General features: G+C 38.4%; 1 protein-coding gene across 1 annotated transcript; it reads left to right on the forward strand.

Annotated features, from left to right (window-relative positions):
- Positions 1-909: 909 nt before the first annotated feature.
- On the forward strand, positions 910-17097 carry ezh1 (enhancer of zeste 1 polycomb repressive complex 2 subunit). The gene is made up of 20 exons (XM_084120706.1): positions 910-1250; positions 2568-2715; positions 5173-5292; positions 6943-7065; positions 7468-7585; positions 8192-8404; positions 8790-8892; positions 10633-10796; positions 11099-11190; positions 11295-11448; positions 11982-12163; positions 12875-12966; positions 13091-13119; positions 13666-13791; positions 14082-14260; positions 14506-14601; positions 14712-14793; positions 14915-14995; positions 15085-15169; positions 15252-17097. Exons 2-20 carry the CDS (start codon positions 2581-2583, stop codon positions 15307-15309), a joined length of 2232 nt encoding a protein of 743 aa, XP_083976832.1. The 5' UTR covers positions 910-1250; positions 2568-2580; the 3' UTR covers positions 15310-17097.
- Positions 17098-18977: the final 1880 nt, after the last annotated feature.

An 18977-nucleotide genomic window follows, 5' to 3' on the forward strand; every position in this document is an offset into this window, starting at 1 on the left:
TGGAGAATATGACTATAGTGAGAATAACATTGTCGGTATTTCAAATGTAGGCCTATTATGACTTGTCAGAATCATGTTGTAGATATCTTAATTCCAATTACGACAAGTCAAAATTGCAGAATAGATATCTGGATTTGGAATTTTGCCTGAATTACAACTAGTAGAGCCAGGAATATTAGGGATATCTTAAAAATAAGATATTTTAAAGAATGTCAGTAACCTAACAGTTGATGGACCCCATTGACTTCCACAGTATGGGGAAAACACATCAACCGTCTGATTCTTCAAAATATCTTCATTGGTTTTCAGCAGAAGAAAGAAACTCATACAGGTTTGGAACAACTTGAAGGTGAGAAAATGATGACAGAATTTTCTTTTTTTGGGTGAAGTTGTGAACTATCCCTTTAATGCTAAAACAGCTTGCCATACTCGCTGCCCTCGCTCGCTCTCTGGAGGAAAACAGTACATGCTATGCTGCGGATCTCAAAGGAACCGTGTCAAAACAACAAGCATTGGATCCTCAAGCCAAGCCCCTTTGCGCGGAGACTTCTGTCTCTGCATATATTAACATCCACGTGTACATATCACGTCTATACATATTTGCTATAAAGCACATTACTTACTTAAATGGTTTATATGGCAGCCGTTTTTTTGTCACCAGCACTTTCATATTTAAAATACTTAAAAAAAAAAAAAAAGTATTGTAATAAAGCACGCTTTTAGGGTCTACTACTACTACTACTACTACTACTACTAATAATAATAATAATAATAAATATAAACATATATAATCATTATTATCATTCGGTTAATTATCATTTTAAATTCTGACAATTAAATGTCAGAGCTCATGCATATGTTTGTATTTAGTATCTTAATTATTCAGAAAATAAGTTGCATTATTAATTTCCTCCACAGTGCACTCGCAGCCTGTGGTCCAGCCAAAGAGAGCTGGAGTATGTTCATAATAAAGACGTCACCCTGTGCTTTGACCGTGCCAACCAAGTGCGCAGCTCTTAACTGTACAACTACAATCTCGACATGCTCACGGACGACCGAGGAATCCTCACATCCCCTGCGCTCGTCAACACAAACATTCTGGCACCGATATCTGCAGTGGGTCGGTAGCCAGGACACCGTTTTTCACTATAGGACGTTTGTTTTTGGGCACGCGGACTTCTTTGCTGCGCACTTGAAGCCGAAGCTGATTCGCGAGGATTTAAAGGAAGGAGAAGCCAGGGACTCTTAAGGTATTTCAAACTGCGACAGCGATAATAAGTATCGTTATCCAGCATGTGCGAGAGAGAAAGACCACGTGCGCACGACATGTTTAAATCGTCTCGGCGTGTATCGTTTGCTTCACAGCGTCTCGTGCAAATATTTTCAACGTGTGGCGTTGTTGACGCTTAGCGTCCTTCATTATGAACGCTTTCGCTCGTGGCCCGTGTAGCCTTACGTTATTAATTTTCAAACCTTTCATATTTCATTTTAGTTTCTCGAAAGTTCGAGAAAACAGTATTTGAAGGTTAAGAAATGGTGAAAAGTGTACTACGCACTTATCCGCACCGTGGTGAAATGAGCTCGCGAGAGAGACACGCCCACTTCCAGTGTGTACGCGCGAGGAGCGCGTGTTTTTTAGTGCAGTGTCACTTGGATGCTGTTTGCATAACCAGTTCTGCTCTCTGACAGCCAACGCGTTTTTGCCATTTAAATTAAGTGATTATCGAGTTTCGTCAATCTTAAGTACTAATCTGAATTGGAGACCTTTAAATGGTGTATAATGCGGAATGCTAGTTGTGTTTTGTGAACTGCAGGGGGCAGTGAGTGAGTCCTATGTCGAGTCACTACTGAATGATAAAGTTTGAGTCATGAATGCGATTTATAGGTCCCTTGAGTGTGTGTGTGTCTGTGAAAGAGAATGAGTCACTTCTGACGGGAACCCTTCTGGAAGGTGCTGTTTATCACATCCCAGAGAATATGTTTCACATGAAGATGAAGATATAGAATCATGCGAATAAATATGAATACATTTTATGCACAATTATTATATGTATTTACAATTTAAATATATATTTTTTGGACTGAAATTTCTGGTAACTTGGTTAGGGTCCAATTATCACTATTAACTGGTTGCTTATTTGCATAAATATTACTAGGATATTGGCTGTTTATTAGTACTTAAAAAGCACATATTAATGCCTTATTCTGCATGATCATATTCTACATCCCTTAATCCTACCCAATACCTAAATATAACAATTACCTTACTAACTATTAATAAGTGACCACATTTCAAATATATATATATATATTAATTAATTAAACACACACACACACACACACACACACACACACACACACACACACACACACACACATTGTGTAATGTATCATACATTTTGGACAGAAATTTTAGACAGTAATGAATTTTAAATATTTTATTTTACATCCTAACTTGTATTTGTTGTACATTTTATAAAATCCTTAAACATTCAGTTTTTTCCAGCTTTATGTCAGTGTTTTCTGAATGTGAGCTAAACTATATGTTTTTTTATTACATACATAAGCATTGCTCCTGCGATGGAGGAGGTGTCAGGTCCCCGGTCCTGCACTGCAAAGCCTCCCCGCAGTCTGCTGGAATGGAAGAAGAGAGTCAAGTCTGAGTACATGAGATTAAGACAGTTGAAACGCTTCCGCAAAGCTGAGGAGGTCAAGGTAGAAGGCCTTTTGCAGTTGCTTTTTTTTTTTTTACTCTTCTTACTTTTACTCTGTCAGACCTCTCACTATATTTTATTCTGTATTTTTCTTTTCTCACTTATCACAAAGTTTGTTATACACTACTGTTCAAAAAAATTTTTTTTAAAAGAAATTAATACTTTTTTCAGCATAGATGCATTAAATAGATAAAAAGTGACAGTAAAGACATCTATAATGTTACAAAAGATTTCTATTTCAATAAATTCCTTTAAAAAAAACAACATTCTATTCATCAAAGATTCTGAAAAAAAATTATACAGATTGTCACCATTCCATTCAGTTTATTTTGTTTCATGGACTTTCAGTTTGTTTTAATTTGTCACGTGTCTTTGTTCAGATTACCGCCATTACTCATCCATCTCCTTGGTTACCATCCTTATTAGTTCATATGCGTCAGCTGTGTTTGATTTATTATCCTCGTTTGAGTTTACTACTTAAGTTGTTCCTTTACCTGCACCTACCTGTTGGGGATTAGATGAAAAGTAAACTTTGTGTTGAAACCTCATTCTTCGGTGTCTTCTTCTTCCTGCCTACATACACCGTAACAGATGACCGGACCAAACATGGATTGGAACGCTAAGTTCCTCAAGGTGGCTCAGGAGAGCACAGGCTTTCTTTCTTTTTCTGCTCGGTTTTTTCGTCTTGCCGTCATCTGCCCTCTCGACGTCGAGAACCTGAAAACCACGGAGAATGCGTGAGAGCCCCCCGCAAACGTTGAGGGACCACCCGTCGTGACGTGTGAGCCAGAGCCTGAGGCTAAGAGGACAGAGTTCACCATCGCCTAGAAAGTTGAGTCCTCCAGCCCTATCACTGCTAGAAGCTTGCAGCCCTGCGCCATCTCTGGAGATGCCCTACCAGGACGTCAAGCCGCAGTTCGAGCAACCATCAGCAGCGCCAGCACTAGAGGATCCTGCGGCTCTGCCTCCGGCCTCAGATCCCTTCACTCCATCTCGGCTTGGTGACCTGTCGGCTCCATCCTGGCTCCTTCCACCTTCGGCTCCACTAGGGACCCTCGGCATAGTGACTCCACCGGGTTCCCTCGTCTCACCAGCTCCCCCTTGGTCAGTCATCGCCCTACCTACGCCACAGACATCCGTTGCGCTCCGTCCCTTCTCCCCTACGGCTGCAGTGGGCTCCTTCCTCCCATCAGCATCAGTCCTCAGTCTCAACGGCATCACCCCAGTCCTCGGGTACTCTGGCTCAACCTATGATGCTCGTCGCCGTGACATTGCCTGGGTCTCTAGCACCAGCGATGTCGCTCAGCTCCTCCAGCGGCCCTCCGTCTGCACCTTCGGATCCGGGGCACTCGTCTTCGTTGGTCATCGACAGCCACAACTCCCAGAAATCGACAGCCACAACTACCACATCTTGGCTCCTCCTGCCTTCGTCTCTGCCGTGGACTGTCGGCTATGTAGAACTCTGGCTCAGACTTCCTCCACATGTACCATCTGGGTCTCGTCGTCCTGCTATCATCAGCCCTTCGCCACATCCTCGCCCTCCTCTGGAACTCCCCATGCACCCCCCCATACCTCCCTCTGTCTTCGTTCTGTTATGGCGCAAAGTCGCACCTTGCCGGAGGGGGCTTTCTGTCACCATTCAGTTTAGTTTCGTTTTCATGGACTTTCAGTTTGTTTTTATTTGTCACGTGTCTTCCTTGTTCAGATTCCCGCCACTCATCCATCTCCTTGGTTACCGTCATTATTAGTTCAAATGCGTCAGCTGTGTTTGATTAATTATCCTCGTTTGAGTTTACTACTTAAGTTGTTCCTTCACCTACACTCCTTGTCCGGTCACCGTTATACTGAGTGTGAGTGTGAGTGTGAGTGTGAGTGTCCTGCTACCTGTTCTGATGTTACCTTTTGGGGATTAGATGAAAAGTGAACTTTTGTGTTGGAACCTTATTCTTCTGTGTCTTCGTCTTCCTGCCTACATACACCGTAACACAGATGTTTTCACCATTGATAATAATACTAAATGTTTCTTGAGCAGCAAATCCTCATATTTAGACTGATTTCTGAAGGATCATGTGACACTGAAGACTGGAGTAATGATGCTGAAAATTCAGCTTTGCCATCACAGGAATAAATTACATTTTAAAATATATTCAAATAGAAAACAGTTATTTTACATTGTAATAATATTACTGTTTTTTAATGTATTTTTGATTTAATAAATGCAGCTTTGATGAGCATAAGAGACTTCTTTCAAAAACAGAAACATTTTTACATACCACAAACTTGAACGGTAGTGCATATCTTTTAGATTTTTTCACCATTCTACTTTCTTTTATTTTTCTCAATATTTTTCTATGCCGTTCTAATTTCGTAAATGTATCTTCCAATGCATGTAATTCAGTCTTTGTAACTCTTAGGCTGAGTCTTTGTGTGTGTGTGTGTGTGTGTGTGTTTTTCTCAGGCTCTATTCCAGTCGAATCGCCTTAAGATTGAAGGAAGAACTGAGCTGCTGAATGAGGAATGGTCCAAGCTCCGAATCCAGTCCATTCCTCTGTCCACAACCTCTCTTCCCAACAAAAAGGCAAGAATGACACAGCCGGGGACCTTGACTACCACTAACCGCTGTCAGTCATCCTGCATCTGCTCTATGACACTAGATCGCTTTACAGTGAATTGAACCTGCTGCTAATTCAGCACAAGACTGTCCCCTGTAGCTGATTTATGAGCTGAATCAATACAATTTTCCAAACCTAATTTATTCAAACAAAATGCCAGTAATGACTCAAGATCAGGTGCCACAGTTTGCCTTCTTATTTCCTGCAGTACCCACTTTATCATATCCTACCTGACAAGTGTTTAGATCAACTTAATGATGTTATTAATGGACTGACTGTGGCACAGTTAACCTCTAATTAATTAGTCCAGGCAAATATTACCAGTAGACCGGTAAAAATGCAGCAAAGTGGGATTTTCTTTTCACTTTCTAAAATTGCTCTGTTGCCAAAAATGTATTTGTATGTTTGCCAAGTGAGCGCTCAATATCTAAAACTCCTGTGATATCCACAATAAAAGCAGTCGGCAGGCACCTCAAAGCTTAGTTCTGTGTGGAAAACAGAGAGACTGCTCCACATACCAGCACAGCTGGATCCTGCATGCAACAGCTCTGCAAAACAATACCATACTTTAAGTTCTTTAGATACACCAAACCCAATATTTTTTTGATTAGTGGATTATGATCACAAATCACAATTGCAAATGTATATCCACTAGTACACATTTGTACCCAGTTTGATTCTTCTATCTAGTAGTTTGTATCACTGATTTGGTGTAATATTTTAAAGGGATAGTTCACCCCCAAAATTTAAACTTTCATTATTTACTCACCTTCATGTCGTTCTAGTATGACCCCCCCCCTATAAAAGTTTTATAGGTATCATAAATGTTCTGTATGATTAGTGCATTATTTTTCTTCTGAAGCCATACAAGCTTTGAGTGATGAACAGACAAGTCTCTAACACTTTTGATATCCACCTTTGATCTCATTACCATGTTTATGAGAGAAACATTTATGAATTGTGAATCTTTTCAATGAATCAGTTGATCTAGTACACAAAACTGGTCTAATTACATAGTTAAGTCATGAATACCGTGCACTGATTTGTTCCTCTAGCGGACTAGCGCAGTGGCATCAGCCAACCAGGCGTACTTCCTAATCCACGTAACCACATATATTTCATACCCTAGCCTGCGATCTCGCTGCTGCACGATTATGAAGACTTCTGTTTACCCCTCCTCCTCCCCAGTGCCACCTGTAGAGATCTGCTATAGGGGTTTTAATATATTCTTGCAGCAACAATACTTTATGCATGTTATTTTGACTAAGGTGAACAAATTCTTGTATTTGCTCAGCAGCGTAGAATTTTAACATTTCTTTTTTTTGTTTTCCTGATAAAGTAAGTAATTTCGGTTTGCATTAGCATGATGGTAAATTATTACAGAATTAAAATTTTGGGGTGAAAATTTCCTTTAATAGTAGATCATTATTTATTTTTATTCAGTGATCTGTTTGTAATCTGAGAAAAATTCAAATTCAACTAATATAAAATTTATATTTTCAAATTACATTGGCTAATAAATATATATAACAGTATATAACAGTTCTCTAATAGTTTTGTGTGACACTTTGACTTATCATCTGTTTTCCTGTGTTTCTTTTCTTTTCCGATCACAGTTGTGCATGGTAGAGTTTGGCTTTCCGTCCTTTCCGAACCAGGCAGTTGCCATGCGTCCCTTGACAACTGTTGCTGGGATACCATTCATGTACTCCTGGTCCCCTTTGCAGCAGAACTTCATGGTACTGGATGTGGACAATAAACACACACACACACATTAACACATTAAAAGCACTCAATCGTGATCACCATTAGCAGCCTGCGTCTGCAGAATAAGAAGGAGAGAGAAAAGCATCATTTTATGGCACTGGTCATTTTGAAAGTAGGTCACCCTGCAGCAGCGCATTCACATGTTCTGACAGCCCTAAGCATGTGTTTTTGAAATCATCTCTCAGGTAGAGGAGGATGTGCGTCTTTAAACGCCTACACTCGCTTACAGGCACAAATATAGGCATATACAAAAACACCCACTCGCAATACACATTTACAATAGCGTGCATTTCTCTCTCATTTAAAAAACTCACTAATGCAGTGAAAAATCACAGCCTTCTTCCTAACGTCTTTTCCCCCTTTTTATTTCTGAGGTGGAAGATGAGACGTTTCTGCATAATATCCCCTACATGGGAGACGAGGTGTTGGAGCAGGATGAGGCTTTCCTGGAAGAGCTTATTGACAATTATGACGGGGTGCATGGTGACAGAGGTGAGCATCACAAAATACCGTACGTATTTACACCCATTACCAGAGGCGTCACTAGAACTGGACTGAATCTCTTCTAGAAAGACCTGAACGCAAGAAGTAAAGTTTAAAGACGCAAGAGTAAAGAAAGTGAATAAGTTTCAATAAAAATGGCTATAAAATGATTTGACAGTTATTACCATGTTATTCAACCACTTAATCCTAACATATACTACCATCAAAAGTTTGGGCTGCATTTTTTGATGGAAAATACAATAAAAACACTCATATTGTGAAATATTATTACAATTTAAATGAACTGTTTTCGATTAAAATACAGTTTATTCCTGTGAATCAAAGCTGAATTTTCAACATCATTACTCCAGTCATCAGTATCACATGATCCTTCAGAAATCAGTCTAATATTTCTTCTTATTATTAATTTTGAAAACGGTTGTGCTGCGTAACATTTTCTTTGATGAATAAAAAGTTCAGCATTTTTTTCAATAGTAACCTAAACTTTTCAGTAGTAATGTAATGCTGTTCCAGTTGTGATATCAATATTTCATATGTTTGTGAATGTTAGACCGGCAGTGTGGTGTACATAAGTATCTTGTACCTTGATAACAGAGGGAGGATTCATAAACGATGAGATCTTTAAGGAGCTGGTGGAGGCATTGAGCCAATACTCAGACCCAGAGGAAGAAGAGGAGGAAGAGCCCAGAGAGAGAGCAGAGAATAAGGAGGAGGAGGAGGATGAGCAAGGCATGCAGAAAAGTGCTGCAGAAGGACCAGAGGAGTCAATAGTTGGCTTCTTCAAGAGAAAGAGGAGCACTGCTGAAGGTGAGTTGGTTTTGAACAGAAAAAATAAATCAAATCAAATTGGATAAAGCTATTATTTGTTTGTTTAAATTATTTCATTTAGACAGTTTGCAGTTGAATTTCACTGGTTGAACAACAAATAGACTAGAACGCACATGTGTTGCCCATCAGTGTGTCTGTGTCTGCGTGCAATTGTTTGCTCTGAGCGTCACCTCTATTCCCTGTGAGAGCTGGGTAAACCTGTTTGTTCACTCAGTTTGTTTTAGGCCAGAATCCCAGTACACACTGACCCTTACGCCACAGCAGGGGAAACATGCACACACACACACTTCAACACTAATCTGCTTTTACTTTATAAGTCAAATTCCGGACAATGCTGATTTTATTAATGCTTTTCCATCACCAGGAAGAGAGCTGTCCACCAATAAGAAGATTCCTCACGACAAGATTTTCACAGCTATTGCGTCCATGTTTCCATACAAAGGCACCATGGAGGAGCTGAAGAACAAGTAGGCCACACTATTGAACATCTGAACTCTTTTTGTGTGTGTGTGTGTGTGTGTGTGTGTGTGTTTAGACTTCCCTTTTATAAAGTAATGAGTTTAGAATGTGAAGCAGGCCGGATTCAAACCTGCCTCTCCAAAATGTGCAACATGTAGAGCATGTGTGCCGATCCCACGACATGTGTCAACATCTGATCTCTTTAATAGTGAAACTTTAGTATATGTAAATGTGAACTGTGTATTTTAATAACTCTTTTCAAATGTTTCTTTCTTTTCTGATTCTGAACACTCCCCTGTCTTCCATTATTTGGACAAACAGGAGAGCTTGTTTTAGATGGATTTTCAGTTCAGTCCAGTTAAATCCAATTCATTTCAGTTTAACTTATTTTGATTTAATCTCAAAGTTGCACACAATGTGAACAATGCAGTCCCCCCAAATAAGCTTTATTCAACAAGCTTATACAACCATAATGGCAAACCTAACATGCATGCACATTCTTCACTTGAGTAGGAAAGAATATGTCATGCCAGTTTAAAGCCGTGGTAAATGAAGGTTCATGGGAAGCTCCTCTGGCTGTGCTGTCAGCTGGCTGTGCAGCCCTCGCAGCAGCAGTGGAAACAAAAACCCGTCACAGTCTGCATTATCATCCAACTGTTTACCGTTTCATGTCATCATTGTTCATTCCACCAGCTGTGCTCATTTTATTTCTTTCCGCTGGCTGGGGGAAATCTGTGGGCGAGAGTTGTATTAAATGCCCTGATTTGTTATTGTAGAACTAATTCAGTACTTTAAAGGGACAGGTCATCCATAACAGAATATTCTGTGATCATTTTATTCACCCCAAACATTATTTCTGTTTTTTTTCTTGGAACAAAAAATACATTGAATACACATACAAAATATAAATTACACACAAAATTACAGTTCATACTAGTGACCACGGCTGTTAATCATGTTTTTTGAACAACACGAGGGTCAGTAAGTAGGCTTTAAGGAAAGTGTTACCCTTAATTTTTTGGGTGAACTAATGCTAAAAGTATCTACTGATCTTTGACACCATAAAAATAGGACACTAGGACAAATTGATTCACAGACTCTAAATCCTCATATAATGCACTGTTCTCCCACATACACTACCATTCAAAGATTAGGGGTCAGTAAGTCTTTATTTCGTGAATACTTTTATTGTCAAATGATCAATGATGCATACAATTATCAAAAGTGACAGTAAAGACATTTATAATGATACAGATTTATACTTCAAATAAATGCTGTTCTTTTGAACTTGCTATTCATCAAATAATCCTTAAAATACGAATCATGGTTTCCATAATAATATTAAGCAGCACAACTGTTTTCAACATTGATGATAATAATAATAAAGGTTTTTTGAGTAATGATGCTGAAAATTCAAATATTCAATATATTCAAATATATTCAAATAGAAAACGGTTATCTTAAGTTGTAATAATATTTTACAATATTATTTACTGTATTTTTCAAATCAAATAAATGCAGCCTTAGTGAACATGAGACCCCAAACTTTTGAACAGTCTAAATGTAGATTAGCATTTCTCATTTCATGATACATTCTCAGTCAGGGCGAGAAAGGGACCCCACGTTTTCATATACAGCTCATGACGTCCTGATGCTCTGAATATCACGCGTTCATGCAGTTTTAGATTTGCAATTTTGTTTTGCTGCTATTGCAAGTAATAATGTAACTGTATTTTTCTCTCTTGCAGGTATAAGGATCTCCTGGAGCCGTCCAGCCCTGTGAAGTTACCTCCTCTCTGCACGCCCAGCATAGACGGTCCCTTTGCCAAATCTGTTCAGAGAGAGCAAAGTCTGCACTCTTTTCATACACTTTTCTGTCGCCGCTGCTTTAAATACGACTGCTTCTTGCACCGTAAGACATTATAATGTTCTTCTCTAGTCTGCAATGCAAATTATTTTGATGTTTTATTGTCATATTGTACAGTCTTGATCAGTGAATCAAACATACAGATAGCTGTTTAAAACAGCCATTAAAGTTAGTCTCAAATGATCTGATCACAAGTGGTCAGCCAAGATTTATACTACAAATGTGATGTAGTCACACATGTTTTTGCCTCCAAATGGGGTTTTGGGCCACTGTATTTAGTGCCGTCCACTTGTGATCGAATCTCTCAGAATGGACATAAATGAAACGTTCATGTTGTTTGTGCTCAGCTTTCCATGCATCTCCTAATGTATATAAGAGGAAGAATAAAGAGATCCGAATGGAGACAGAGCCCTGTGGACTGGACTGCTTCCTGCTGCAGGTACAGTTTTCTAACGATTTCATGACTTTACTGTCAATTTATAATTGAATTAGAACCTATTTACTGATTAATAATCTTTATCTTTCACCCTTCTTTGGTCACAGAAAGGGGCAAAAGAGTTTGCTGATCTAAACATACTGAGGTCTCAAAGGCCCCGGCATCGACGCCGACAGCCCCGCCCCTCAAGTTCATGTGGCCGCACAGGCTCCGGTGAGGAGGGAAAAGAAGGAGACAGCGACCACGATACCAGCTCCTCAGGTACACACACCAGTGTGCATAAACACAAACATACAAAACAAAATGTGCATATCCACACCTTAATGTACAGTCACAGTGGATAAAGGGTTAATAAAGACCAAAATAACAAACTTCCCATTGCTAAAAATAGAATTGCCATAATAAAAAAAAAGAACTCTTGTCCCATTGAGGTGAGTTGTAAATGGAAGCTTGTTTCCGCCATAGAATAAAAAAAGAAAAAAGGTTATTGCAACTTTTTATGTCACAATTCTGACATTTTTTCTCAGAATTGAGAGTTAATATCTCGCAATTCTGACTTTATAAGACACAATTGCGACTTTATATCACGCAATTCTGAATAAAGATGTAAACTCGCAATTGTGAGATGAAAAAGTCGCAGTTATCTTTTAAAATGTTTTATTCTGTGGCGGAAACAAGCTTCCATAGTTGTTTGACTGTATTGCACCAGAGCATTTATAATGATACAGATTTATACTTCAAATAATTGCTGGATAAAAACCTCACATTTACCTGTGTGAATGTTCGTGTGTCAGAGAGTAACTCTCAGTGTCCCAGTCCCACCAAACTGAGACCAGGAGAGGAAGGAGCAGAGGAGTCCAAGCCGCCTCCTCAGTGGGGCGGAGCAGAGGAGTCTCTGTTTAGAGTCCTGCGCGGCACATATTACAACAACTTCTGCTCTATTGCACGACTGATTGGCACCAAGACGTGTAGAGAGGTATGTTCAAAAATGACAAAGAACAGGTGGTCAAATATGTAACTTTTGCTATAAGTTTTATAAGCAAATCATGCTTGTTTGAGGATGTACCTTTGTAAAGGAGTACATTACTGCAGATTTAAAGTGAATGCAATTATATTGAAAGTGCAGAAAGTTCTACAGAATTTACTCAAAAGCAAAGACTGTTTAAATGTAGGGCTGTGTGCATGTGTGCCTGTGAGTTTTTCCCAGAAAGACATGTGGTTTGGCTAACTGGAAATGTGATTACCTCAAATCGTGTGTTTTTCTTTTATTTAGGGAATTCATAAATTCTTTTTCTAGAAGAGCCTTGTTTTGTGTGTGTGTGTGTGTGTGTGTGTGTGTGTGTGTGTGTGTGTGTGTGTGTGTGTGTGTGTGTGTGTGTGTGTGTGTGTGTGTGTGTGTGTGTGTGTGTGTGTGTGTGTGTGTGTGTGTGTGTGTGTGTGTGTGTGTGTGTGTGTGTGTGTGTGTGTGTGTGTGTGTGTGTGTGTGTGTGTGTGTGTGTGTGTGTGTGTGTGTGTGTGTGTGTGTGTGAGAGCTCATATGGCAAAGATCAACATGATAATGAGTGGTTACGTCTCAGTTGGGTTTCAAAGTACTGACTAACGCCCATTAAGTGTTGCGGTGTGTGTGGGGGAATGTACATGTTGCAATGCTCTGTCTGTGCTTATGTCTCTTGTGTGTTCGTGTCAGGTCTACGAGTTTGCAGTGAAAGAGATGCTGGTTCACCGTGTTCCCCTGGAGGATGGTGGGATCTCACCTCAGAAGAAAAAACGAAAGCACAGGCAAGATGTTCACACACTCTCCACCTTCACCTGCCAATCAGATTCATGCTGTAGTAAGATACGAACATACGAAGATACAAAATACGAACACTAGAGTTCAACAGTGTTTTTGTTTTTTTGATAGATTATGGGCAAAGATACAGCTGAAGAAAGGTAAGACTCTCAACTGAAACACCAGACTGAGACGTGGTTTCAGTGGCTTGGCAGGTTCAGGAATGGACAAACAGAAGGAAAAGTCATGGAGACTTCTATAGTTGGGGCGATTATGACATTATGCCCGGCGATTAGTAGTCAGACAAATTATTGCAATTATTAAATTAATGGTCTGTTTTGTTTATGTGCATTACATTGTAAGCTTATACAACATGGCAAAAGGCCTATTATCTGTAGTCAATATAATTCAGTTCTAAAATATTAAATTCTACTACATATACTTATTGAATATACAAAATTGCAGTAACGTTTTACAATAGGTTAAACAAATGTAACAGTTATTAGTTAATGCATTAGGTATTATGAAATAACAGTGAACAACAATTTGCAGCATTTATTTATCTCTGTTAATGTTAGAAATGTTTTTTATTTTTTTTATCTTTATGCAGAAATCACAAGTGACTGGAAACATAATGGAATATCTTTGTTCAAATTGCATGGAAGCCTTGGTTATTACTCTTCTTTATCTCCCTGTTTGTTGTGCAGACAACTCATCCAATCAAGTGTACAATTATCAGCCATGTGACCACCCCGAGCACCCGTGTGATAGCTCCTGTCCGTGTGTGGTGACACAAAACTTTTGTGAGAAATTCTGCCTGTGCAATCGAGAGTGTGAGTTCAACACAAATGAACATGCACACACATGCAAATACGTGAAGTATAGACATGAGTAATGAGTTCCTTAATATCTGCACACCACTAGGGGGCGACAACAAAACAACATCAGATCACTAGTGATGCATTGCGGTGAAGAAATTAAACACTTTCTTTAAAAAGTCCCCATAACATTTTGACCTTCGCTCAAATTATGTCATTTTGAACATTTATTTATTTTATTTTAGTTACATCTCAAACATTCACAGGTCACTCTGACCTAGTTTTGCTCTGTGTTTTGGTTCTAGGTCAGAATCGGTTTCCTGGCTGTCGCTGCAAGACTCAATGTAACACCAAGCAGTGTCCGTGTTACCTGGCGGTGCGGGAGTGTGACCCTGACCTCTGCATGACCTGTGGGGCCGCAGACCACTGGGACAGCAAACAGGTCTCCTGCAAGAACTGCAGCATCCAGAGAGGACTCAAGAAGGTATGAATGAACTACTTTTCAGTGACACTGAATAATCAACACGTGTGTCTTCTGACTAGTGCTGGCTAGAAAATATATGTGTGGTGCATCAATCAGTACTTTTTACTTTTACTTTTACTTTGTCCACCACTGCTATCTATCCATCTATCTATGTAGTTTTCATCCAGTATGGTATATGCTGACAATCAAAGTGAAATAACTGAATATGCTTTAGTCATGTGAATGTTGTTTAACCTGTTTGCCAGCACCTGCTCCTGGCCCCATCTGATGTTGCAGGGTGGGGTACATTTATCAAAGAGCCAGCCCAGAAGAACGAGTTAATCTCTGAGTACTGTGGAGAGGTGTGTGGAAATAAGCATTAGATTCTGTGATTCTTCTGTTACATTCTTAGTGATCTGATTAATGCATTGTGTGTGTGTGTGTGTGTGTGTGTGTGTGTGCGCGTGTGTAGCTTATTTCCCAGGATGAAGCAGACCGGAGGGGCAGAATCTATGACAAGTACATGTCCAGCTTTCTGTTCAACTTGAACAATGGTACTGGCTTGATTCATTATATTATATTATATTATATTATATTATATTATATTATATTATATTATATTATATTATATTATATTATAAATTGGTTTTCACAAGTGTTTTCATTTTATTCCAGACTTTGTAGTGGATGCCACTCGAAAGGGGAATAAAATACGATTCGCCAACCACTCTGTCAACCCCAACTGTTACGCAAAAGGTATTTTATTTCATCGTATAATTATCAAAGTGCAAAGACAACACTGAATTGAAGCTATCAATCATGTCTGACACTGGTTATTATTGCAGTTGTTATGGTTAACGGTGATCACCGCATCGGAATCTTTGCCAAGCGCTCCATACAACAAGGAGAAGAGCTCTTTTTTGATTACAGGTAGGTTTTGTTAAACACTCATATATGCAATCTAATGAGATTGATGATTTTGTGACGTTACTTTATTTTTCCTGTTTCTTAGGTACAGTCAAGCGGATGCATTGAAGTATGTGGGCATTGAGAGGGAAACCGACGTGTAGATATGCATCTTGAGCGTGTCAGCATTTAGCTGGTAACATGTTTGCCTACCCACAATGATTTGCACTTCACTGAGGGTGAGATTTAAGAATTCCCATGAGGCATGATTTTGTAACAACATCACAGATCTGATGATGCATTCAGAGGGTGATGTCACTATCTTAACCTGTGGTTTAACTGAATTGTCTGAACAAGCGTTTTTGTGTACTTTTTTTGTGATGATGTTTGTAATGACATTGAAGAAACCAAAAGGAGTCCTCAAATCGACAAATCCACTCCTCCACATTTGCACTATGTCACCAATTCCACAGGATATTGATAGGTGGCATCATTTTCTCTGTCATGGAAGGAAGAATGCCAGTTCAGACAATTGTCTTGAAGTTTTTTTGTAATACATTCAATCTCTCCGTTCAAAAGGCTCTGTAAACCGTTTTTTTTTTAAAAATAGCTATAACCTCTATATTCTCAATATATATTAACTGAAAACTGAATGCATCACACCTAGCCGTCGTTGTTGTTTCTGGTCAAAATATTCGGTAGTGCAAAACATCAAGCAATATTTCATTGTTACATTTGCACTTATAGTCAGTCAGGTCAGTATCTTCTCTTTCTAGAATAAACTTCAGTAAACTTGTCTGCAACCTGATGTCATTTGATGTTAGCCTGTTACTGTAATGTGCATTGCTCTTGCAGTCCCTATCTATCTATCTATCTATCTATCTATCTATCTATCTATCTATCTATCTATCTATCTATCTATCTATCTATCTATCTATCTATCTATCTATCTATCTATCTATCTATCTATCTATCTATCTATCTATCTATCTGCTGTAAGCTGCTTGCTGTATTGCACAAAGCTGGCTCATGTTGTCAGATTACTATTCTAACTAACATAGCACTAAGGCAGTTAATCTTCATTTCTGCTTAAACTGTATGAGGTTAAATATTGTTAATGTTGTGTAGAAATAAACAAAACAAGTAACCATATAAACCGACAGACTGAATGTGAACTGTGAGCTAAAGGATATTGTTTAGCAGGCTTTTTTAAGAGTGAGTGTACAAAATAGGCCTAACAAGGGTTAGGGTTTTGGTTTCATTGTACCATTTTATGTAAAATAAAGAGCTAAACCAAATTATCATATTTGTTTAATATGCCCTAGATTGTAACGGCACTTCACGTGTCCACTAAATGGAAATATGGACAACATGCTGAGAAAATAATTCCTAGTGTCTTGTAAATTTAGTTGCATTTTTATCTGAACTATTTTGTGCTTCATATTTATCCCAAAACATTGAAGCCCACAGAAAAGAGCTTTCTGAAAAAGTCGAGTGCAATCGAATTTACGGATGTGTTTAAAAGCAGGTATACATGTAGAATATGTAGTGATGTGTTTGAAACGTTTAACTCGCGTCTGTCTGAAATGATTCATTATAGAAAGAGTCCGTTTCCTTCAGACTTTTATTAAAGTGTCATTTGGGATGTGTTGTTTCTACAGTCATGGTCATTTACAGTGAGAATGACAATCAAAACCAGAACTAAAGAATGAAAAAAACTCAAAATGAACACCTTGTCACACCTGACCACAAAGCTGAAATTACCTCCTTGTAAGAATTTGAGGGATAGCATTATAATGTTTTTGTCTGATCTCATAAAGCTAGTTGATCTTTTGCCTTGGGCGTTATCACAGGAATAATTTCGGCAGATGTTTCACATTCACAGGACCTACAGTTACCCTGAATCAACCTCATGGGCACAGTGGTAATAAAAAATGATTGCGATCACCTCAGCATAAGACTGAATCTGCAACCTTTGTGTTAGTAGCTCTAAAGTCGAACGTAGCATGAATCCTAAAAAGGAAATAATATCAGAAGCATTCATTTACTCTCAGCAGATGCCATTTTCTCTATCCATCAAAAGTTCAGGGTCTTTGAGATTCAGAAGACTGCATTCATTTGATCCAAAATTCTGTAAAACAGTAATAATGTGAAATATTACATTAAAAATAACTTGCATTGTAAGATATTTTAAAATGACAAAGCTGAATTTTCACTCTTCAGTCTCACATGATCTGTCAGAAATCATTCTAACATGATGATTTGCTGCTCAACAAACATTTATTATTATCAATGTTCAAAACTATTGTGCTGCTTCGTGATGCACTTTTTCTTTTATGAATAGAAAGTTCAAAAGGGACATCATTCATTTAAAATATAAATCTTTTGTAACAATATAAATGTCTTTACTGTCACTTTAGATCAATTTAATGGATCCTTGAAAACACAATCTTACTGACCCTAAACTTTTGAATGGTAATGTACTGAAAAGTAAATAATGGTATATTCTGTTTGCGCCAAGTACAAATATCAACAAATATCATAATTTCCGATTTGGTCAAACAGGAGTGCATGTATGTATGTGCATTTGGAAAAGATGAGAAAGAAAATATTTCACAGTGAATTAGTGAAATGAAAAATGTATTACATGTAAAATGGATCCCTAAGGAGAATGTCACGAATTTAATGATACATTTCTCCAAATGAAACAAACAGACCTCCACATGCTGATCACTGATGTGGTTTTCTTCAAACATCCAGTTAAATGTATGTCAATGAGGTAACATTCATTTTAGCTGCAGCTGGTTAAAGCATTGACAGAGACCTCATTTACACAAACATACATCACACAATCTAGTGCTGAATACCAGCCGTTTACACCGGCCGCTGTCTACGCATATCACATGAACATTCATTTGAAAAATACCAGTCTGGTGTAATTATTTATACTCACTTTTTAAAGAAATATCAATTATGAGGAGACTTTGAAAAGTGTTCATCCCTGTGCAATTTAATAGCATTTCATTCTTCATTCAAGACTCTTTTCAAAGTAAAAATGAATTGAAAGTCTATATTCCACTGGTTTAGGGGATGATATAAGGGAAGTAGTAAAAGAATGAGGGATACATAAAGAAAAGAGATTAACAGAAGAGACGAAAGAGGTTTAGAAACCTGGCAGAGGTCATGAGGTTAAAGCTGAACTTATTCAACACTCATCTATTCAAAATAGTCTCACTTGCCTGCCTTTTTATACAAATTAGAATGATAAAAAGAGAAGTACACTTTATTTATACATATACATTAACAGCATAATCTGTGGGTGAATATTTAGCAATCTCTTTGATAAAAGCTCTTATGGCTCTGTTAAAGAAACAGACTAAAGAACATGTGCCTGGCACTGGAAGCAGCGGATTCTTCTTTTTCTTATTGCATTTCGATGAAAAGTGCAGTAGTCATGCAAAATGCATAGCTTCTAAAGATAATATGTGTTCTACCTTATTTGCTCTTTTTTTTTGTTTTAATAGCTCATTTTACGTCCTGAAAGACGATGAAAGTGATCTAAGCTCTGGGTAAGACCGCCATCAAAACAGCTAAGAAGCAGCAGCAGCAGCAGCCATAATGGTGTCCTACAGCAAATGCATGAATGAATTTATAATAAACCATGACTTTATACATGGGCGTCTTCCATCCACGGACTTCAGTCTGGGATGTGTGAAAGCCTCTCGAGCACAATAACCAGACTTGTGCTAAACTTGTCAGTGTTTCGATCATGACCTTGTGCAAACATCTCAGCTGTTTCTGTCCAAAATCTAGATCGTCTCGTTTATGATAT

Source organism: Abramis brama, assembly GCF_963993115.1.
Source record: "Abramis brama genome assembly, chromosome: 1".
NCBI lineage: Eukaryota > Metazoa > Chordata > Actinopteri > Cypriniformes > Leuciscidae > Abramis > Abramis brama.